The sequence below is a fragment of the Dama dama genome, chromosome 2 (assembly GCF_033118175.1).
Source record: "Dama dama isolate Ldn47 chromosome 2, ASM3311817v1, whole genome shotgun sequence".
In the NCBI taxonomy this organism is placed as follows: domain Eukaryota; kingdom Metazoa; phylum Chordata; class Mammalia; order Artiodactyla; family Cervidae; genus Dama; species Dama dama.
In genome coordinates this window covers 7,773,429-7,795,794 of record NC_083682.1, presented here as the reverse complement: position 1 = coordinate 7,795,794, position 22,366 = coordinate 7,773,429, and the positions used below count along the sequence as shown (strand labels likewise).

General features: G+C 61.7%; 1 protein-coding gene across 2 annotated transcripts; it reads right to left on the bottom strand.

Annotated features, from left to right (window-relative positions):
* Positions 1-399: 399 nt before the first annotated feature.
* On the bottom strand, positions 400-20,848 carry ATG2A (autophagy related 2A). Of its 2 annotated transcripts, none has more exons than XM_061164137.1 (41): positions 20,577-20,848; positions 18,151-18,313; positions 17,878-18,030; positions 17,650-17,752; positions 17,105-17,240; positions 16,671-16,769; positions 16,272-16,368; positions 16,014-16,178; positions 15,767-15,907; positions 14,970-15,207; positions 14,740-14,884; positions 14,554-14,646; positions 13,963-14,121; positions 13,622-13,865; positions 13,179-13,275; positions 12,922-13,078; positions 12,082-12,224; positions 11,863-12,002; positions 11,611-11,768; positions 10,999-11,149; positions 10,663-10,862; positions 10,488-10,568; positions 10,150-10,256; positions 9,962-10,054; positions 8,514-8,584; positions 8,215-8,291; positions 7,351-7,521; positions 7,088-7,214; positions 6,787-7,001; positions 6,039-6,247; positions 5,655-5,790; positions 3,986-4,186; positions 3,677-3,778; positions 3,493-3,577; positions 3,261-3,396; positions 3,103-3,175; positions 2,870-2,952; positions 2,511-2,632; positions 2,223-2,377; positions 1,136-1,288; positions 400-1,046 (listed from the first exon to the last, which is right to left on the bottom strand). In XM_061164137.1, the coding sequence occupies exons 1-41, from the start codon at positions 20,745-20,747 to the stop codon at positions 810-812; spliced, it is 5,787 nt and encodes a 1,928-aa protein (XP_061020120.1). In that variant the 5' UTR covers positions 20,748-20,848; the 3' UTR covers positions 400-809. The 2 variants fall into 2 exon arrangements, with proteins under 2 accessions (XP_061020120.1, XP_061020124.1); XM_061164141.1 differs by having other exon boundaries at positions 7,357-7,521.
* Positions 20,849-22,366: the final 1,518 nt, after the last annotated feature.

Genomic DNA, 22,366 nt, shown 5'->3' with positions numbered 1-22,366 from the left:
TGCTCTGGTCCAGTGCCCTCCCAGCGCCCTCCCAGCGCCCCAGGGAGGGCTGTATTGGGCTTTTTGGGGGAGGCGCCAAGAAATGTGGTCTGGGTGAGGTGGGCTCCAAGGACCATTCCTCCTCTCCTCTCCACTCAGTGCCTGCCAGGTCACAAGTGGTGCCAGGGTGGCAGTCCCCCAGGAGAGGGGCGAGGGGCCCAGCATAGCAACAGGGCAGCGGAGGGGAGGAGCACAGAGGCGGGCAGGTGGAGGGGTTCGAGGCCGGGGCGGTGGGCTGTTCACCTGCCCGGTGGGTGGAGAGGGTGTGGCACCCTTGGTGGTGAGCTGGGCGGTGCTGGGGACAGAGCCGGGGACGGGGCGGTGCAGGTTGAGGCGGGGGCACTGCAGGGACACAGGAGGGGCTGGCAGTGGGCAGTTTATTCCACGTCATGCAGACACTGACCCACACGCTCAAGGAGCTTAAAAATACATTGAGCCACACGGTGTCTGTGCCCCCATCTCCCGCCGAGACACAGAAAGACACTTGGCTGAGTGGGTCGGGGTCCAAGAGCCTCCATTCTGGAACAAGGCAGCGGTGTGGGCCCAGGTGGTGGTGGGGCGCGGTGTCCTTTCTCCCGGGAGGAAAAGTGCAGAGACGGGGCTAAGGCCCCAGGCAGGGAAGGTCCACTCTCACAGCGGTTGGCAGCGAGTAGGCCCATCAGGGTCCTTCCTGGTCCATTTCTGAAGGCCTGGCCCAACCAGCAGGGGGCTGCAGCGCTCTGGAGGTGCCCCTGGGCTGGCCGTGTGAGGTGGGGTCCCGGGGCCCGCGCTCAGTCCCGGGCCTCGTCCAGACGCCACTTCAGAGCGTGGTCCTTATGCGCGTCGGGGAGGATCTGGTTGCGCATCCCCCCCAGCAGGTTGGACGTGGCCTCGGTGGCCAGGATGAGGGGCTTCACCACGGTAGGGGGCAGCTGGCGGATCACGCCCCCCACGGCGCCGGTCAGCCCCTTCTGTTCGTGGCCCCGAGACGCCACCTCGCAGATGGTCTGAGCTGTGTCCAGGATGCCCTGTGGAGGCCAGCAGTCAGCGCGGGGGTCCGTGGTGGGGGTGTGGGTGTGGACGTGGGATGACTGGGAGCGGGGCTGGGCCTCCTTACCTCTCGAACCGTGTCGTAGGCCTTGGCCACGCCCTCCCGGAGGTCGGCGGGCTGCTGGCCCTTCCGCAGCCTCCGCACGGAGCGCTTGTCCTGCAGGGAGCGTGAGATGGGCGCCGCTGGGGACAGGATGTCATACACGGTCTCAGCTGTGGCCTGGGCACATGGGGGACACCAGATGAGGAGACAGGGCCAGGAGGGAGCCCACTACCGCCCCTCCACCCCTGCCTCCCCAACAGCCACACTGTATGTGCTGCTCCTGGGGTCCTGCCAAGATCCCAACCCCCAGGTCAGGGGGCTCTCGGGTGACCTCATGCCTCCTGAGGGGACTCCCCGAATGTCCTCTGGACCCACAACCCTCCTCCTGCCCGTCTGGGGTGCTACAGATGCAGCCTGAGTCCAGCGCCTTGTCCTCCCCACCTGCTCCTTGAGAGCTCCAGGGGCAGCCCTGACAGAGACCTGGGTTTCCCTCTCCCACCCCCACAGATCACCAAGCTATCACAGAGGTGACTGTCTGTCTGCTGGCTCCTCTGTTCTCTCACCCCCAGCGTCATTCCCCTCACCCGACCTCCTCACCTGGCCGGGCCGCACCCCAGCTCATTGCCCTGGGAGGGCCTCAGATACCCGCGTATCCCTCCAGCCTTCTCTTGAGAGATCCTGCCTGCTCCTCCCCAACTGCCCCGAGGATCTGCACACTCCCCCTCACTTCTGAGATTGGACACAACATCCCTCTACTCCAGAACCCGGGGCGCTCATCTACAGCTGCTCACAGGGTAACCCCCGGACTTCCCCCCCCAGGCCTGGTGAAGCGCAAGGGTCAATCTCTGGTTCATTCAAGAGAACCAGCCCCTTCCCTCCCCGTCAGGGCAGAGCCATGAACGGACACCTAGCGGGCTCTAGAGCTGGGGGCCTGACGCTCCCACACGGGAGCCACGGGGGCTCCAGGCTGGTCACTTGGCCTCCTGTCTCTGTGACTGTTCCTCCTAAGATCTCACACGTCCAGACTGCCCACGCTTGGTAGAGCTATAAGGAGGGAACTGGGCACCGTGGAGCAGAGCCTCCCCGCCCTGGACGCTGGGGGTCTGCTCACCTGGATAGCTTGCACCAGCCGGTTGCTGAGTTCCAAGGCGGCTGAGGCTGTGGACGAGCCGAAGGAGGCAGCGCCCCGCTGCAGCCCCCGCATGAGGCGACCGTCCTTCCTGTACTGCTCGATGGGCAGCCACAGCAGGTCCCGGAACCCTTGGACTGGGGGGATGGGGTGGTCAGAGATGCCCGAGGCCGCCTCCACCTACCCTGCTGCGGGAACTTAACTCCCCAGGGTGGCTTCTAGGCTGCCCGAGTGTGGCAGTTTCCAGAGCCCCCAAAGCCAGATACTCACAGAGCTGGACGACTGAGTGCATGGGGCCCACGCCCCCCAGCAAGCCAGGCAGCTGGTTCTTGCGGATGTCCTGCAGCCACTCATTGAGCGCGTAGCCCAGCACCTTGTCTACGCCCAGGAGCCTGGGATGGGGCGGGGAGAGGAGGGCAGGGCGAAGCAGACCCACTCACTGAGGGGTCACAGGGCCAGAGGGACCCAAGGCACCCCAACATGCCCCGCAGCTCCACCCAGCCCTGTATGGAGGGATTGACTGAGCCCATTTCACAGAGGACAAAACTGAGGCGCCAGAAGAGTGAGGTCTTGGCCAAGGCCCGAGTCAGGAACAGAGAGAGGGCCCTGTGAGAGACCTGGAGGCTCACCCATGCCGGCAGCAGAGCCGCTTTAGCTTCAGCTCGGAGCAGTTGAGCTGGGCCAGGCCGATGAGGAGGCCTGCGAAAGTGCCCTGGGGAGGGGAGAGGAGCTGGAGTTTACACCCTGGGGCCCAGGGACTGGTCCAGCCCCCCGGAGCCTCTAGAGGCTGACTGCGGCCAGTGTTGCCTGCCCCCTGGCCTCCCAAGGCCACAGCAGGACGGGGACCTGAGAGCCCACTCACCACCTGGTCCATGGTGACGTGCTTGCCATGGTAATCCAGCCAAATGGGCACCTCAGACGTGAAGCGGAACTCCCTGGAGGGGGAGTGGGGAGAGGGTCCTGAGGTCACTGGCCTGGCGTCCTGCGGCCTGGCCCCGGGTCCCCGGCCCAACACCCTACCTGAAGTAGATGGGCTGCTGCTCGGCAGAGGGGGCGCCGTGCCTACCGCCTGTGGCTTCCTGGGAACTGGTGGTCTCCACACTCTCGGGCTGCCCTTCCTGGGGGCCGCTGGGTGGGACCGGGGTCTCAGGGCGAGCTGGACGGGAGATGGTGGGGACAGACCAGGAGTGGGCCCAGGCATGGTGGTGAGGCGGGAGGCCCGGACCCTCCCCTTGCCGGCCCAGTTGCTCACCTTCGGCGGAGGTCTCTACTGAGACCATGGGGTTGATGCTGGCTGCCAGGGTGGTGAAGAAGTCCCTGAGGAAGAGCAGGGCGTCCTGTGGGGAGCAAGGGGGTCAGAGTCAGAGGCTGGGGCGGGGGGCGGGGGGCGGGGCAGCGGGCTCGGCTCAGGCTCCGTCCCCATGTGGCCTGCTCACCTGATCCACGTTGAGCCGCAGGGGCAGCAGCGAGACGCGGAGGCAGCACTCGGGGCCCCCCAGGTTGGTCACGGGGGCCACGTGCAGCGCTTTGACCTTGAGCTGAAGGCAGGAGGTGAGCTCTGGGCCCCGCTGGGCCTCAGGCCCCCACCCCCCCAGCGCTCACCCAGCTGGTCCTGCAGAGGCCGCTCCCTCAGTGAAGCCCGCCTGTGAGCCCCCCACCCTCCTGGACTCACAATTCTCTGTGTGTGTGTGTGTGTGCCTGCGGGCTCGTGTGTGGACGTGTGTGGCCCCGGGCGGAGCCCGTACCATGTTGGAGTGGGTGCGCCGCGGCATGCGCTCGCTCGTGTGGAGGTACAGGAACTTGTTGATCTGGGAGGAGGCCAGCCGGTCGCGGACCTCCAGCTCCTGCACGATGAACACCTGGCGGGACAGCGGCTGCTCCTCCAGCTCCCGGCCGGGGGCGACCGGGCCTGGCTCCACCGGGTACACCTCGTGTTGGAAGCTCACCTGTGGGGCGCACAGCGGCCTGAGCGGGCAGCTCCCTGCACTCTCAGCCCTCCCCCGGCCCCCCCAGTCTCGGCCCCACGCAGCTGTCCCGCCGACACGGCACGCTCCGCACAGCCTCTGGTGAACCCGCCGGCCCCGTTCTCACAGCCCTCCCATCCCCCAAGTGGCACCTGCACCCCCCGTCACTCTTGAGGGTGCGGTCCTCCCCCGGCATCTCTCCATCACCAGGGCTGTCAGTCCTGCCTCCTCTACACATCCATCCAGTCCCTCCGCATGTCTGTCACCTCCGCAGCCGCCCCTGGCCTCGGGGCTGCCGCTCCCCCTCCCCTGAACACCCCCTGCTCATCCCCTCCAGCCCCTTCTCTGTCCACCTTTGTAAAGTGTTCGCCCGCCCACTCCACGCCTGCAGACTCCTCCCCATGGCCTGGAAAGGCTGCGCTCTCCCTCCAAGCCCGCCCTTGGCCCTTGCCCTTGATGTGCGGCACCCTGGCCTCTCTGCCCTTGACAGGTCAAAGCCTCCCTCAGCTGCAGGCCCTTGCCCCGGCCTTCTCTCCCCATCGCTCCGTGCTGTCACCAGCCCCCGGGCCTGTCTGGAGTCCGAGGCACCCTCGCCACCCCTCTGAAGCACTTCCCCCGGAGTTCTCTCAGCACCTGCGCCCTTGTGAGCTCGGGGAGTGGGTCTGTGCGGGCTCGCTCTCATTAAGCGGCCCTTGACCCGCACCATTTCTCAGGCCAGCCTGGACCACTCTCTCCCTCAAGGACACTCAGTCCAGCAGCCCATCCTGTGGTTCTTTCCGCCGTCCCTCTGGTAAAACCCAGAACCGCCCGTGGTCCTCAGGGCCTATGGAGCCTGCCCAGGGTCGGATCTCTGGCCTCATCTCCTACTGCTCTCCTCCCTTCTCAGCGGCAGTCTCGCTGGCCTCCTTGCTGGTCCCAGAACATGCAAGGGATGCTCCTGGTTTATAGCCCTCACGCCGTGCCCTGTGCCTGAAAACCTCCTCTGGGCTCCTTTCCTCACACCTTTGTGCAAAACGGCACATTTCCACGAGGACTTTCCAGCCCTTCCCCATGCTCCCTGAGGCCTCTCGCTGCTCACATTCCCCAAGCACTCATCACATTTAAGTATATGTGTATATAGTCTTTGGAGGGGGGCATGGCAACCCACTCCAGTATTGTCGCCTGGAGAACCCAATGGACAGAGGAGCCTGTCCATAGAGTTGGACACAACTGAAGTGAGTGAGCACACACATGGGTCCTATCAGGCTCCCTGTACTGTGACGCAAGGGACAGGAAGGCAGGTTTCTGTCTGCTTCGCTCACCGCTGCATCCAGCACTTAGAACAGCACATCAGCTGACCAAGTGCATGACTCGCGGGTTCCACGGAGTGAAGCGCTAGCTGGGCAGTGGGCAGGGGAGGGCCTGTTCTGGTCCCCCACCCCTGCCTCCTCCGCCTGAGCCCCCTGCTCACCTTGCTAAGCTGGATCTCCATAAGGACGTGGTGCTGCCTCCCACTGCCACCCTGCGCACGCCAGGAGTTCTGGGGCCGGTTGGGGCCGGAGCTGCGAGAAGGGGAACTCCGGGGGCCTGAGAGGCCGACCCTTGCCCTGGGCAGAGGAACAGGGGACCAGTTGACTCAGGGGGAATCCCCTTCCCACACTCCCTCTGGTTAGAGTTGGGGCCAGCGACCCTCCCCCGGGGAGGTAGGCGGGGCATGGGGAAGAGGAAGCCTGAAGGTCAGAAGATGAGGCTTGGGTTCAAGGTCACCAGCTGCCAAAGGTCAACTGGCCCGGGACCCCAGCCTGGGCCCCATCTCTTGGGGGCCCTGCTGCCACCCGCACCTGCTCCTTCTCACCTGTGGCCAGGGTGGGGGCCAAAGTCTCGGCCGCCATAGAGGTGCCAGACGAGGGAGACCTCACGCAGCACCACTCGACTGCTGGGCACGGGGAAGTGGGCAGGTGCCCGTAGCAGGTCCGTGCTGCCCAGCGGCTGCGCGAAGTGCCCATCCCGCACTACGATGGGGCCTGGGTGCAGCTGCGTCACCACGGGCTCGCCGTCGGCGGGCTGCAGGGGGGACGCCACGTGAACACAGCTGCTCCCCGGTCCAGGCCGCTTCTCTCCCCCGTCCTCACAGCCCTCTCCCCTCTCCCATTCCACAAAAGGGGAGTCTCATGAGTCTCATGACCTGGAGGGGCCTGAGTGCCCCGCGCTCCTGCCTCCCTGAACCAAGGTCTCGCTTGTGTGTGACAGTGAGCTCGGACGTTCTCACTGGCACTGGGCGGCCGGGAGGCCAGCGCCCTCACAGCGAATGGGTCCCCTCCCCCTCCTGCTGTCTGCCCTGCTCCTCTCCCTCTGACCCTCAAAGTCCCCACCCCTCTGCCCCGGACACCATGCCTTATCACTTCCTCTGGACCTTCGTCAACTTCTTCCAAGCCCACAGTGAGGGCTGTCTCCCCAGGGAGCCCTTCTCAGCCCTACCTGTGGTTCCAACCCTCATCCCCTCAGACGGTGACCACCTCCTGCCTCTCTCACAGTGGGAGCTCTAGGAGGGCCCCTAACTGAGCACCCTCTTCCTGGCCCTGCCCAGCCTGCCCACCACACACCAGGATGCCCAGGCCAGGAGCGTCCAAGATGCAGAACTCATCGCTGTCCAGAGTGTCTCCATCCCCCTCCTCTTCCTTTTCAGCTTCTTTGGCCCCGGAGCGGGACCCCAAGCTGCCAGTGGGAGCCCCAGCAGCAGGTGAGGGGGGGTGGGCCCCACTCCGTTCTCCGGGGAACAGGTAGACGGACACTGGAGAGGCCTGGAAGAAGGGGCCGCCTGTGGGGGAGGGAGGGGCCGGCTGAAGGGGCTGCCTGGTGTGAGTACTGACTGCGTCTGCGGACCCCGCCGCACCCCGACCCCACCTGAGGCCTGCGCCAGCTCCCGCAGGCTGCGCTCCGTGTCCAGGAGGGCGTCCGTCAGGTCCCGCTGGTTGATGAGGGCCGTCTCCACCGGAGGGCACGAGGGCAGGGAGGCGGGGCTCTCTGAGAGCTGGGCCGGGCAGGGGGGACTGGTGAGCTCGAGTTAGGAGCGGGGGCGGGCCCCAGGGCGCCCCCATCACCGGTGGGGGCCCCGGCAGGGGCGGGGCCTGGGCAGGGCTCCGGGAGCCGGAGGGGCGGGGCCTCACCTGCACCTTCTGGCCTGCGATCTCCGTGGGGCTGGGCGGCCGGGGTGGGGGGTGCAGGTCCCCTGCGCGCGTCAGGTACTGCAGCAGGTTGACCAGCAGGGCGCAGGAGTCGGCACAGCTGTGCACGTGCATCGCGTTGTTGGAGCAGCGCAGCTCGAACAGCGGCTGGCTCTGCGGGGTGGGGCGGGGGTCAGCCTGCGGTGGCCAGTCAACAACCGGCTGAGAGCATGGGCGCACTCAGCCAGAGGGGAAAAGCGGCTTCGCCCAGGGCTGTCGGGGAGGCACGGGGGCTCTTCTGTGCCTCCAGGCCCCGGAGTCCCGCACCTCAGCCCGGTGAGCCGGGGCCTGTGATGGGTGTTTAGCTGCTCAGTCGTGTCTGACTCTTGGCGATCCCATGGACTGTAGACCACCAGGCTCCTCTGTCCAAGGGGCTTTCCAGGCAAGAATACTGGAGTGGGTTGCCATTTCCTTCTCCAGGGGATCTTCCCCACTCAGGGATAGAACCTGGGTCTCCTGCATTGCAGGAGGATTTTTTTACCAAGTGAGCCACCAAGCCTAGTATCTGTCTGTTACAAACAGGGAAATCAGGGGCCCCCAAGGGCTGTCTCCTCAGGTCCTGCTCTTCCTGGGCCACAACTGCCCTGTGCTGGTGGGGTTCCTACAGAGGGATGTCTATCTAGGGCTCCCAGGAGGGCCGATAACCACCGGGGAGGGCTGCCAGCGACTGTGACCTGAGCCCAGGCCCCGGGGCAGAAACGAAAAAGACAGCAGGTGGGGAAAAGTGATGCCCGGAGGGCTCCTTCGCCCAGATACCTGCTCTGGCTCTGGGGAACCTGGTGGACCCCGGGCGCCAGTCACACTCACCAGCTTGTCCTCAGTGTTCCCCTTCCAGGTTTTGATCACAAGCTCCAGGAGGTCAACGTCCAAGACGCAGACATAATCTGAGGCAGAAGGCAGAAGAGGGCCCTGTTGCCTCCTCCTACCCAGCCCCGGCCCTGGTGGGAGAGTCTGGGGTTTGAGTGGGTGCCGCCCTGGTGTGCGTGCGCGTGTCTGTGGGCCCTGAGAACCTGGCCAGCAGCTGGGGGAGGACGTCTGGCCACTCTGGGGGTGGCCGGGGCCACAGTCCCTCAGAGGGGAGGGAGCCCAGTCTAGGCCCTGCCCACCTCGCCGCAGATCCAGGGTCTCCATCTCACACTTGTCGGACAGGTACAAGGCGGAGTCGTCGAGGATGAACCTGGCAGGGAACAGGGCTGAGAAGGGCCGGGAGCCGCTGCAGGGCCGCAGCTCCTAAGAAGGTGGGGCTCGTAGAGACAGGTAGAGGGGGCCCTGACAGGGCATCCCAAGCTGACAAGAAACTAGTGCTGGCCCTTCTCTGGCCTTGGCATTCTTGTTTGTACCATGGGGAGACCACAGGCCCAGCCAGCAGGCACTCGGGGACACTGGGCAGCATTTCTCTTTCTGAACATCTATCCAGCTGTCTACCTCACCCAGAACTCACAGCAGCCCTGGGAGGGAAATGTCCTGTGTTCCCCCCACTGCTTTTAAATATGTAAGAATATAGCTAATCTCAGATTCTGAGAAGAGAACCTTGGCCCCTTCCTATCTGTGGGTTCTGCTTCTGAGGATTCAACCAACTGCAGATCAAAAATACTTTTAAAAAAATCCATTCTTGGTCAGGGGACCAAAACAAACAAAAATCCAGAAAGTTCCAAAAAGCAAAACTTGAATTTGTTGCATGCTAGCAGTTACTTATGTAGCATTTACACTGTGTTGGGTGTTAAAAGTAATCTAGAGATGACTTAAAGAATATGGGAGGATGTGCATGGGATACATGCAAATGTTGCACCCTTTTATATAAGTGACTTCAGCGCCCCTGAATTTTGGTGTCACGAGAGGTCCTGGAAGCAAGCCCCTGTGGATACTGAGGGATGGTTATCCATCTCCTTCCAGTCTTTTCCGTGAAGACACGGAGACATATAAACGCAGCCCCAAAAATCTTTAATAAAGTATGTATATATGGCTTTATATCTTATTTTTTTCAGTAAATATTATATGATGGCATTTTTCAATGTTATTCTTAAATTTGACTTTAATGGTTGGGTAGGCCATGTTTGGGTCAGGAAGAGCCACTGGAGGTGGCCATGGCAACCCACTCCAGTGCTCTTGCCTGGAGAATCCCATGGACAGAGGAGCCGGACAGGCTACAGTCCATGGGGTCGCAGAGTCGCACATGAATGAAGTGACTGAGCACAAGGCCATGTTTACTGACTAAGGTCGTAATTTCGGGTCATTTAAATTGTTTACAAGTTTTGACTATTTTAAATTATACTATGGAGGCTTTATATTTCACCCTTCTTATCCTTTTGTCCTGAGGACGACCTCCAGAAGTGAGATTATCAGGCAAGAGCTCAAATGCTCTGCCTCAGAGGTTTGACTGCCTCTAGGTAGGTGAAACCTACTAGACTTCCTCAGAGAGGGATCACTCAGATGCACAGAAAGGCTCAGACTGGCCTGAGGACACACAGCAGGTATGTGGGACCCTGGGGAAGGGGTAGCTACAGCTGACTTGGGGTGGGATGGATGGGGGGCTTGGGTAGGAGGAGTTGCATACCTGAGCAGGAAGGTAGAGGTGTCCATGACGATGTTGCTGGAGAGGGTGAAGGTCTCAGCAGTGACAAGGACACGTACGGGGAGGTAGAGGGGCCTGGGAGGGAAGGGGTCACGTTTGGGCTGGGGCAGGTCCTTGCTCATGGGAGCCTGGCCCCAGCCCCAGGCCCCCAGGCCCCTGAGCCTGGGTACCTGTAGTCCACGGCACAGGAGAACAGGTGGACGTGCAGGATGGTGATGACCGTTGGAGGCAGGTAGCCCAGCACTGGGTCATCCAGGACATCTAAGAACTCCAATAGCTTTGGGGGCCAGAAGAGAGGTACATGAGGGTGAGGGAGCTTCTTCCTTCCCCAACCCTCGACCCCAGCCCAGTCCCCTACTTGCTGCCCACCAGCTGTCCACCACACCCTGGCCCAGGGGCTCCACCCACAAGTCAGCTCCAGTCCAAGGTCAGCTCTGGCCCAGCCCCTGCCCCTCACACCTGCCTCATCCAGGCCTGGAGACCTGCCCGCTACCCCCCCTTGGCTCACCTGGGAGTGCCAGCTCTGCTCCGGCAGGGCCATGCGGTGGCGCAGGGTGGCCCTGTGCAGCCGCAGGGTCACCAGGAACTCCTGGGGGGCAGGGCAGAGTCAGCACGGGAGCCCCAGGGACCCGGGAGGCACAGCCCTGACCAGACAGGTGGGCCGGAAGCAGGTGGGCCTGTACCTTGACGTTCCTGTGAGGGTCCAGCTGGATGCGCACCGCTGTGGACAGCATGTGGGGGCCCCGGCCCTGGCCTCTGTGGCCCGAGGCTCCTTGTTCAGTCACCCCGCCCTCTGACAGGTAGATGGTCTGGGCCAGCTGGGCCGGGGGAGCAAAGGTGGGCAGCTCCAGGCGACCGGGCAGTGGGTAGTCATCCATGGCCGCTGGGGAGGTATCTGGTGAGCTCCCCTGCCCAGCTGGTGGACAACCCACTCTACCGAGGGCACACATCCCTCCTGAGAGACCACCCCTGACCATGGACCCCTGGGACCCATGGCAACTGGCCCCCAGCCCTCACACCTCGGTGGTAGAGTGCTGCCTTCTCAGCTTCCAGGCAGAAGTAGCCAAGCCCCGGCTGGCCTCGGTACTGAGAGACACTGAAGATAGTGCCTTGTTCCACGTCCAGCACCAGTTCCCCGTGGGTGCCCTCCAGCCGCTTCCCACACTCGTCCTGCAGACAGAGCGCGCAGCCTGGCCTCAGAGGCTTTACTCGGCAGCCCCTACTCCCTCGGGGTCAGGGGGCCTCCGAGCCTCGATCTGAATGGGATTGGCTCTGGCCGCTCTCCAGACTGCTGGAGGTCCGGGGCAGCACCCAGAGGAGAAGGGTCACCCTCCCTGTCTACCTCCAAGCACTGGATGGTGCCTGCTTGGACTCCGAGCCTTACCTAACCCTAACCCTGAGTGCCTCACACACGGCAGGTGCTAGTAAGCGGCTGATGGGGTGTGATGGAATGGGTGGGGTGGCATGGGTGGGTCTGGGGGGCAGGTGGGTGCTAATGGCTGAGCAGGCCACACTCAGACCTCAGTGGGGCTTCTGTTTCCCACATTCCTAACTCGGAGCAGCTCGCACAGGCCTGGTTTTCCTGCCAGTGGCTCTGGAGTCGGGGGTCCCTGCCCCTGGGCGGTCCTCACCTTGGTCTCACAGTGGGCGGTGATCCGGCCCTTCAGCACCGTCACCAGTGCAGAGAAGGTACTCTGGGAGCGAGGGTTCCGGGACTCACGGGCAAGGGGCTGGGGGGCACCTGACACCCCCGCTGAGAAGTGGGTGTCCTCGTCGTCTGAGTCCGAGTCTAGGGTGAGATCAAGGAGCCGTGTGGCAAGAAGATCTGGAGGTGGGGGAGGGTCTGCCCCGGCCCCCGGGACCCACCGGAGCATGCCTCCTACCCAGCTTGAAGGCAGACTTGCACATCTTGAAGCTGTCGTGCCAGAAGCCCGAGGCATCTGGGCAGCCGGCCGGGGGTGCAGCAGGGGCAGGGGCGGGAAGCAGGTCTGCGGGCTCCCACATGAGCAGGTCGTTGTTGATCCTGGGAGGACGGTTGGACCAGGGCAGTGAGGGGGGCCCGGCCCAGGCCCTGGCCGCCCCCGCCCCGCCCACACCATCACCTGTTGTAGAGGCTCTCGTAGATCTCCTTGCTGGGCAGGAAGACGTGGGCGGCGGGCAGGATCACTTCCAGGCTACAGCGGGACAGCGCCAGGGCCCGGTTCTGAAAGGCCCTCATCTCCTCAGGGTCTCCAGGGATCACCATCTTGAGGGGGGCGGGTGGGGAGAGCAGGGAAGGGGATGTGAGAGAGGTCAGGGCCTGCTGCCAGACTTAGAATCTGCTTCCTGAACTCCAGCCATCATTCACACGCGCCTCCTCTGCTGGGATGTGTGGCAGCCATCTTGTCTGGCCTGAAGGACTGACTGCATGAGAACCCTGCTCCAAGGGGCCTCATTTATGTTACCTCCTCTATCCTCACAGCAGGCCCGTGAGACGGGTCATTACACCCACTCTTCAGATGCAGAAGCTCATCTGGAGCTCACTTTCCAGGAGGTTGGACAATCCCCTGAGATGACATAGCCACTGAGTGGCAGAGCCTGGATTCGAACCGAGGCCGTTTGGACCAGAGGCCAGGCCCTTAACTGCCTCTCAGTCGACCCTCAGCACCTTCAGAGAAGAGGATCCTGTGGCCCAAATGTCCACTGCTGAGAAATGGCTGATGGGATGGGGTCATATCTTTCCCACCAAGGCCCAAGGCCCAGGGCGCTGCCCTCGCCACGGCCCTCACTCTCAGGCCCCACAAGCTGTGGTGTTTCTGACTCTTCACTGACCAGAGACAGTGGAAGACATGAAATTCTCACTGGTGCTGAGTCACATGCTATCTGGCCCTGCAGGTGGTCCTGTCCCCCTGACCCACAGTCATCAAGTGGCTCCTGAGAGACTCAGAAGGCCTGGACCTCACCTCTTCCGTCTCGTACATGGTCCTTTTGGAGGAGAAGGGCGAGGGCTCGGGCTCCCGAAGGTCGCACAGGTTCTCAGCCGACAGCTCCAGATCCTCTCCCTTCTCCGGGGCCACTTCCCACTGTGCGTTGAGCTGGGGGTTCAGGGTCACCACTACCCTGCCAGGGCACAGGCCTGTCACTGGCCTGCGGGGCCTCCCTCTGCCCTCGGTAGCAAAGCCCTCCTCTCCTGCCTGCTCCTTGCAGAGCCCCGACTTACTGGGGCAGGAAGTACTTGTGCCCAGGGCTCTTGGGATCCAGAGCTTTGGAGACCCGCAGGCAGGGGACGGGCGGCTTCTCTCCATCTTCATAGGTGACTGGAGGGGATGGGGAGGAGTGGGGGTCGTCACTGCCACCTCTCCCCATCTCTTCCTCAATGCCAGGTGGGTCAGTGGGGGCCTGGAGCCTTGCCCACGAGAGCTGTGTTTTACTGTTTATGGACCTGTGCCCTCCCTTGCACCCACAGTCTGCAACGGCCCTGGGATAAACGGTCCACTCTGCCCACTGCGCAGAGGAGCCCAGGGAACAGGCAGTGAGGGCGCCACACAAAGCAGATGAGGCCTGGACCCCACTCATGACCCAGCCCCTTCTGGTGCCCCGAGCCCACCTCTCCCAGAGCCCTCAGCCCCCTGCCCAAGGGGTTGTCTCCTGGGGGAGTCTTACCATGCAGGTCAGAGCAGGTAAGTTCCAGGCGGGTGGGGGCTGGGGGACCAGGCCCACTGCTCAACTCTGACCGGAACTGGGGCTCAGTCAGCTCCAGGCTCAGCTGCTCAGCCCGCACGGCCCGGCCTGCCCAGGGGTCCCGCTCAGGCCGCAGGTCAGCGATAGGGAAACGCAGCTGCAGTGTGGCCCGGGGTGCTGAGAGCCGCACCAGCGTGTGCTGCTCGGCTGCCGGCGGGGGCTCTGTCTGCGAGGGAGAATCAGAGCTGCAGCCAGCCCCCCACCCCCGTGGTCAGGCGCCAGAGGATGCGTGCCCCGCTCTCCACCCTGGTTGGGCCTCTCACCAGCAGGCCCGCAGGCAGCTCAGGAGGGGGTGTGGTGGCCAGGTGCAGCAGGGCAGCGAGCCGGTCCAGGGCCCCCAGCTCCACATCTGCCTGGAAGTCGGCCAGGTCCAGGGCCAGTTCTGAGTGACAACGGCAGGCAGGTGGGCGCCGGGGCCGGCTCTGAGGGGGAGGGTGCTCATGTCAGCAAGGGCTGTGTGGCGGGGGAGGTGAGGGCAGATGGGCAGGAGTCTCCGTGAGCGAAAACAGGAAGAACACAAAGCCCCTTCCAAGAGGAGACGAGCTCGGGGAAGGGACCCGGAAGGGGAGTGGGGTGTCACGGACTGCTCGAGTCAGACAACCACGCTGCCCAGAACCTACCACCCCCCGCCATGGGCTGGCAGGGCTTTGTCATGAGCCAGGAGAGGGGCCGAGAGGATGGCATGCACGTGGCCCAGAGGCATTTCAGGGCTCCAGGGTGGGGGGGTATGCTCTGGATGGAGCGCAGGGAATGGGGTAGAGGGTGGCAGCAGGGAGGCACCAGGGGTGGCTGGTGGGGGGCAACACCCACAGCAAACAGCCAAGGGCCCCCAGGCCTGGGGTCGGGTGGGTTACCTTGGGCACCCGGCGCAGGGTCTGTGTGTGGCGCAGGTGAGCACAGGGCTGAGCTGAGGCCTGGGATCGCAGGCTGTTGGGGAAGCTCAGGATCTGGGCGGGGACGGGGAAGATGGCGGGTGAGCCCCCGACCCCAGCCTCACCTCCAGGCCCAGCCGACCACACGCACAGGCTGTCAGCCCTCACCTCTGCGTACTCAGGCTCCGAGGCGCCCCTGGGCCACAGGCACTCCAGCACCTCCAGCTGCCCGAAGTGCACTTCCGTGCTGGAGACCCGCCGGCCCCGGCTTGTCTGCAGCTCCCAGGACAGCTGCACGGCGGCACCCGTTAGCCTACGGGGAAGAAGCTGGCCTCAGAAGGGGGTACTGCAGGGGCTCGGGGAGTCCCCTTGTGCTCAGGCCTGCCTTGGGCTTGTACCGGACATGGCTGCAAGGACAGGCCCTCTGGAAGCGCGGTCGGAGACGGTGCAAGTCATGGGAGCCGAAGGACCCATCCACGGTGGCATCAAACTCAGCAAAAAAGTGGGTGGTGAGGTCAGGTGGTCCAGAAGATGGGGCAGATGTCTGAAGCAAGGTCAGGGTCACACCCCCCAAGGTCATCTTCAGCAGCGAGTCGGGGCGCAGGGAGTTCGAGGGGGGCACCGGGGCTGTCCTGCCTGAGAGGACAAAGGCTTCACCAGAGGCTCCCCAGAGCTCGTGGGGACCCCAGGTCAAGCGACAGTCAGACACTTGGGCTCGGGGCTGGGAGAAGCCTTGGCTGAAGTGAACCCTGACTCCGGCCGGGAGCTTGGCCAGGCAGGGGTGACACGAAGTCTTGTTTATGTCAGACACTGAGTCCAGGCTCGATTCAACCCCTTCAAGGAAACTGGACAAACTGGAGATGATAAAGCGCTTACCCAGTAGCTGACACATATAAGCTCCCAAACATACAGCCTGGCAGGGTCAGATCTCATCCCTCATGAAAGGAGAAACTGAGTCTCCAAGAGTTTAAGTGCTTGGGCCAATGTCACCGACTCTACTGCCTGAGCCCTGCAGGAGTCCCCCAGGGTCACTGACTCTGAAATCCAGGCTCTGTCCATCACATTGCCACCTCCCCTGAGTGTTCCCCCAGAACCAAGTCCCCAACGGTGGACCCCCAGGCCTTCTGCACGCACACAAGCAACATGACCCGACACCGCGCCTTCCTCCAGCTCTCCCTGACCTAGGAGGACTCACTGGTTGGGGGAGCCTGGGCAGAGAGCCGCCGGGAGGCTGTGGTACTGTGCACAGAGGAGCCCAGGTCTACGTCGGAGAGCGAGAGCTCGGACATGGCTGAGGCCACACTGCTTGTGAGGCCCGCCATGGAGAAGAAGAGGTCTGTGGGCCAGAGGAAGGTGTCTCAGAGACGGCCGGGCTCGGCCCCCCGACCCCTGCACCCATACCAGACTCCCCCGTCAATTGCCAGGTCTAGCTCCACACCCACCAGTGCTCTCCAGGTTGACAAGGGGGTTCGAAAGGGGGTCTGGGCTGAGGGGCTCAGTCCCAGTCCCCGCCTGCAGCTGCTGGTTCAGATCTTGTTCGATCAGCCACAGGTCTTCAGCACCAAGTGGGCGACTCTTGTTCAGCTTGTCCACCAGGCTCTCGGGGTCTGCAGGGGAGGACATGCCCTTGAGTCAGTCCTGTCTGCCTGCCCCTTCCCAGGCATTCCCCCCCTGCCCCCAGGACTACCCAGATGTCTCACCTGCAAGGCTCACGGCGCCAAGCAGTTCCTGAAGCTGCTGGAGCTGCCGTGGGGTCAGGAGCAGATGTAGGGAGCCCAGCTGTCCACACACCTCCAGCTAGAGGAGGAGGGAGCAACCATGGAGCCCATGCCAGCCACTGCGGCCACCCACCTGCCCTCACCCTTAGGAAGCAGCCTGCCAGCTGCCACGCTGAGCTAGGCCACCAACTAGCTGTGCGACCCTGGCCCCAACTGGACCACTCTGAGCCTGTTTCCCTGTTTCTCCAGTTGCCTAGAAGGCAGTGAGCTCCCCCCGCCCCCGCCCCAATGACCTCGCTCTGTCCCAGGGAAGACCAGCTCTGCTGAGAAGGATGCTGAAATGGGGTATAATTCCTCATCCCCAGGGGCCTGGGGACCCACCTTGGGGCCTGGGAAGGCCTCATTCTGCTTCAGTTTCACTGTCAGCTCCAGGCACCCTGAGCAGCTGCCGATCTGCAAGGGCGGCTCTGGGGGTCCTTCCTGGGAGACGAGATATAGGAGAGGAGGGGTTGAAAAGATGCAGTCAAAATGGCACTAGTGGTAAAGAATCCACCTGCCGATGCAGGAGACACAAGAGATGTAGGTTCAATCCCTGGGTCGGGAAGATCCCCTGGAGGAGGAAATGGCAACCCGCTCCAGTATTCTTGCCTGGAAAATTCCATGGACAGAGGAGCCCGGAGGGCTGCAGTCTAAGGGACCGCAAAGAGTCAGACATGACTGAGCACGCACATGGTCAGAAGGGGTGGAGAGGGACAGGTGGGTCGAGGACAGGGATTCGATGGAGAAAGAGACTGTGAGGACCAGAGTCGGCCCACCTGTTGGGGCAGCTCCTCGAAGTGCAGGCGGACCCCCGCCAGCTGCAGCAGCTTGTGGAGGAAGGCAGGAGGCTGGTGCACATCCACCGGGGGCGCCTGGCTGGGGTCTCGCACCGCCTCATCGCAGTACTCCAGTCTGGGGAGTGGAGGATCAGACAGTGCCCAGACCACTGCAAGCTGGGGCTCCCCGCAATGCACCGTATTCTAGAAGTCTGGGGTCAGTGACGTCTGGCCTGCAGAGCTACTGCATCGTAGCCAGGCCATCCTAGAACTCCACGGCCAGCTCTTACTCCTCAGACCCTCACCGTGTGACCTGGTCCTGGGGGCCCAGCCACCCTGGCCCTGCACTACCTGGCCCTTGGACACCACTCCAGGCTCCCAGCACAGTCCACCTCCCTCTGCCACGGCCACAGCCCAGGCCCACTCAGACTTGCCCTGACACCTCCTAGGAGCCTGGGATGGGGATGCGGGCAGGGCCAGGGCCCTTCAGCAGCCCCTCGCTCCCCTCCCCATTCACACAGCCCACCTGTTCAGCCTGCCCCTACCTCTGCACGTGGGCCTCCACTGCGACGCCACGCTCCCCAGTGCCCGGCGAGTGCTCCACCCTCACGACAGTATCCAAGAAGGTCACCTTGATCCTTCGCAGTACTGAGGGGTGGGAGTGGGGGGAGTCTCAGGTCAGGCAGAGCAGTGAGGGCCAGACAGTCTCCCCATCAGGCAGCAGGGTGCTGCCCGAGGTCCTTGTGCTAAGGGCCGTGGAAGGGTCTGCTCACCAGTCTCGATGGTCTGAGCGAACATCTCCAGTCCTTCCAGGGGCTGCGGTGGCTCAGAGGGCTCAGGCAGCCCGTCCCGCAGGCACTCCTGAGCCAGCTGCATGCTCGTGGTCATGCACGAGGCCCAGCTCTGTGAGTCAGTGGTCCCCGGCCCTGCAGGTAGGAAGAGGGTCTCAGGGCAGGTGGGCCTAGTCAGAACCTGGGTGCCCAGGCCCACTCCCACTGTCTGCTCCCCTCCCCCACCCCCCCACCTGAGCTTCACCCTGCTCTTACCTGGGCCCTGGCGGGGTTGTAAGGTGAGCTGGAGGCCTGACACATGCACAGTGCAGTGGTCGGTGAGCAGGGCAGCCCAGGGCACGGCCACTTCAATGGAGCCCACGAAGCCTTCCACCAGTTCCAGTGGTGACTCCATAGACTCCAGTACCTCATTCACAGACTGGGAGCAGACAGGAGACAAAGCCAGCTCAGGGAACTCCCAAACCTGGCTGTCTCCCTGGCTACTGCACTCCTCACCAGGCTGTTCCACCTTGGAGAGCACCCTTGCTCTCCCATCCCTCCACGTGCTACTTACAAAATCCTACCTTTGCTCAACTGATAACTACTCTTGGCTGCCCTATTACTGTACAGTCCAACACGCCCAGTCTTTCAAACCTGAGGAAGGGGGAGCTGAAGGAGGAAGAGGAGGGAGCCAGGCAGAGGGGATGGAAGGGAAGGTTTCAGGCATGGGAACAGCATGCGCAAAGGCCCAGCCGAGAGTACGACAGCCCATGTTCACCTGGGCGAGCATGGGGTTTAAGGGGAGTGTCCGGGAGAGGCAGGCAGGGGCTGACCTGAGCTGGAGGGGGACGCCCAACTCCACCTGGTGTAGCTGCACCTCTCCCTGAGGCACAAGGCTAGAGCCTCCCGTTACAAATATAGGGGCAGCCCCCTGCACCAGTCTGGGAGCTCCCCGGCGGCAGGAGCCCACCTGCTTCCTCGGTGTGACTCTAGGCACTGTGTGGTGCCACCCGGAGAGGGCCTCAGTAAACCTTTGTTGGATCCATGAATAAAATACATGGCAGAACCAGAAGGTACACAGAGATCAAGTCCAAATTCCTTAGCCAGAGATCCACAGGTGGGGAAACTTGAGGCCTAAACAGAAGGGACTCGTCTAGTCAACCAGTGTACTCTGGGAACTGAGGCCCAGGCTTCTCTCTTCCTCCTATTGCAGGGTCCCCAGGGACCAGGCCTCTCTGGGGATCCACAAGGTAGGGGCTGCAGGCCTAGCAGCTTGGAGAAGGGTGGGCATATGGGGAAAGAACTGGCATTCCACCAGGGGTCAACTCCTCCCTGGAAGCCTGGAAGGAAAGTAGCCTAGCTAGGAGTCAATGCACTCCCCAACCAGAGGGTAGGGCAGGTGGAAGTGTAGAAAGACGCAGCCTACAGGTTTGGGCCAGCCTAAGAGGCTGAGGTTAGAGGTCAGAAAAGGTCTTCTGCACTGGGATTCACAGGTAAGAAGTGTCACCAACTCTGGGCCTGGGGGTCTCCTCTGCTCCAGTTGCTCAGGAAGGCCTGGTCTACCGTAAAGCCCAACTCTTCCTGCCCAGACTATATTGAGGTGAGGCACACTGTCTGCTCCCCTAGAAAACTGAGAAGCCCCTGTCCTCACGGGGGCTTCCCTGGTGGCTCATTTGGTAAAGAATCCACCTGTAATTCGGGAGACCAAGGTTCGATGGCACCCACTCCAGTATTCTTGCCTGGGAAATCCTATGGACAGAGCAGCCTGGCAGGCTACAGTCCATGGGGTCGCAAAGAATATAAGTATACAACTTAGCGACTAAACCACCAACCACCACCTGTCCCCTTGCCCACCCCTGTTGCTCTGGACTTGTCTTTCGCCTCTACGTGGAAGCTCCTTTGCAACTTCCCAGGTCAGCTGTACATGAGTCACAGCTCTTCACCGCCCCCAGCCTCAGGCCTCTGACCCAGACCTTATTCCTCTCTGCTTGCCCAGAATCTCTCTCCTCTCTGCCTCAGGCCAGACCTCTCCACCTTTCCTCCAGGGCTTTCCTCTAGGTGATGCTAGATGCTGATGCCCAAGCCCCTCCCCAAACACCCATTTGGTCCATCCCACTCTCCCCAAAGCAGGAAGTAGGCAGCAGTGGCAGTCACACAAAGTGTTGATCAACAAGGGTGCTGACGCGGTTGTTGACATCCATATCCGGAGATGAACACCACCCACTGAGCCTGGGACGTGGGGTCAGGAGGTCAGGGCACCTTTCCCACAGGTGCCCACAGCAGGGTCCTGGACCCCTTCCAGACTTCCCCAACCAGCTGTATGTCCCAACTCTGCCACATCCCTGGCCTGGTCCCACCAGGGCCCCCAAGTTCCTGCAATCCCTCCTCACCTTCTCCGTAGCCCCTTGACACCACCCTCAACTCTGGCCCCCAGTTTGATAGCTTATCCTAGCATTCTCCAGAGAAGTGATATCCGGCTCCCCAGCCTCAGTTTCTCTTCCTGCGAAGAAGAGGCAGGGACCCCTTCCCGTCTAACTTTTGGCTCTGGACGCGACTGGCTGGGGTCCCTCTGACCCCTGGAAAGGGCCGGAAGCCCAAGGCCTCGCCACTCCGGTGCCTGGTCCCTTAGGTCGACCCTTTCGCAGGCAGCCTGAGGCCGCTGAGCCCCCCGAGTCTGACCCTTCCCGGGTTCGGATCCTCACCCAGATCTCCAGATGTATATCGCGCAGGGCAACGCTGCCCTTGTACAGATCCAGGCTTAGCTGGTCCAGGCTGAGGTGCTCCTGGAAGAAGTGACCCAAGTAGTGGTGCAGCAAGTAGCGGCAAACCCGCTCTTTCACACAGTTCGACCACGGCCACAGCCATCGTGACATCTCGGGGACCGCCGGGCCCGGGCCGCTTCCACTCGCCGGCTGCCAGCGTTCCCCGTCCGGTTGCGCTGTTCACTAGAGCCCCCGGCTCACCCCGCCGCTTCTCTTAGCGCCAGGCCGCACCCCCGGACGCCCGACCACGCCCCCCACGCTCACTGCCATTGGTCACTGCAAAGGGCGAGGCCTACTGATTGGCCGCGGGGGCGGAGCCTTCGGGCGCGAAAAAGGGACTGGGCTCCCAGTACGATATAGAGCTCCCGATATTGATTTACGCTTGCGTACAAGTTCTGTGTGGGTGGACCTTTAACCTCTCCTACGGGCTCCGGGAAGGCTGTAGCCTGAGGTGCCAGCCCTTCAAAGGAATGCGCATGTGCCGACTCGTCCAATTGGTACTTGAGGTGGTTGAAGAGGATTTAAAGCGACAGTGTCCCATTAAACTTGGTAAAAGCTTTTTAGAGAACTACTTAGTGTCAGAGCCCCAGCACTCATCTCTAGAAACAATTAAGTGAAAACATTTGCATTTTGAGCATTACTTTGCTACGTGTGAGGTGCTTTTGAACTGTGGTGTTGGAGAAGACTGTGGAGGGTCCCTTGGACTGCAAGATCAAACCAGTCAATCCTAAAAGAAATCAGTCCTGAATATTCATTGGGATATTAGCGAAGAACTAAAGCGCCTCTTGATGAAACTGAAAGAGGAGAGTGAAAAAGCTGGCTTAAAACTCAACATTCTAAAAACTAAGATCATGGCATCTGGTCCCATCACTTCATGGCAAATAGATGGGGAAAAAATGGAAACAGTGGCTGGCTTTATTTTGGGGGGCTCCAAAATCACTGCAGATGGTGACTGTAGCCATGAAATTAAAAGACGCTTGCTCCTTGGAAGAAAAGTTATGACCAACCTTGACAGCATATTCAAAAGCAGAGACATTACTTTGCCAACAAAGGTTTGTCTAGTTAAAGCTATGGTTTTTCCAGGAGTCATGTATGGCTGTGAGAGTTGAACTATAAAGAAAGCTGAGCGCCGAAAAATTGATGCTTTTGAACTGTGGTGTTGGAGAAGACTCTTGAGAGTCCCTTGGATTGCAACGAGATCCAACCAGTCCATCCTAAAGAAAATCAGTCCTGAACATTCATTGGATGGACTGATGCTGAAGCTGAAGCTCCAATACTTTGGCCACCTGATGCAAAGAAATGACTCATTGGAAAAGACCCCGATGCTGGAAAAGATTGAAGGCGGGAGGACAGGGGGACGACAGAGGATGAGATGGTTGGATGGCATCACTGGCTTGATGGACATGCATTTGAACAAGCTCCAGGAGTTGGTGATGGACAGGGAGACTATTGTAACCATTTTATAGAAAAGGAAACAGATTTATAAAGGTTGCTATGAGCCCATAATGAAGAAGGTCTCACCTGGAATGCTTGAGAGGAGATTAAGGGATCTTCCCTTCTCTTTGTACTTGGTCAGGCCTCCAGCCTCTCTCCCTGTGATAATAATAATAACTTTTAATATCTCTAATCCTAAAATCCAATAAAGAATGGATTCTAACCCCCTTGAACAGGGGTTTATTATTTTGTACCGCCCTTGAACCAAGAGTGGTTTTTACATATTAGAACAGGTG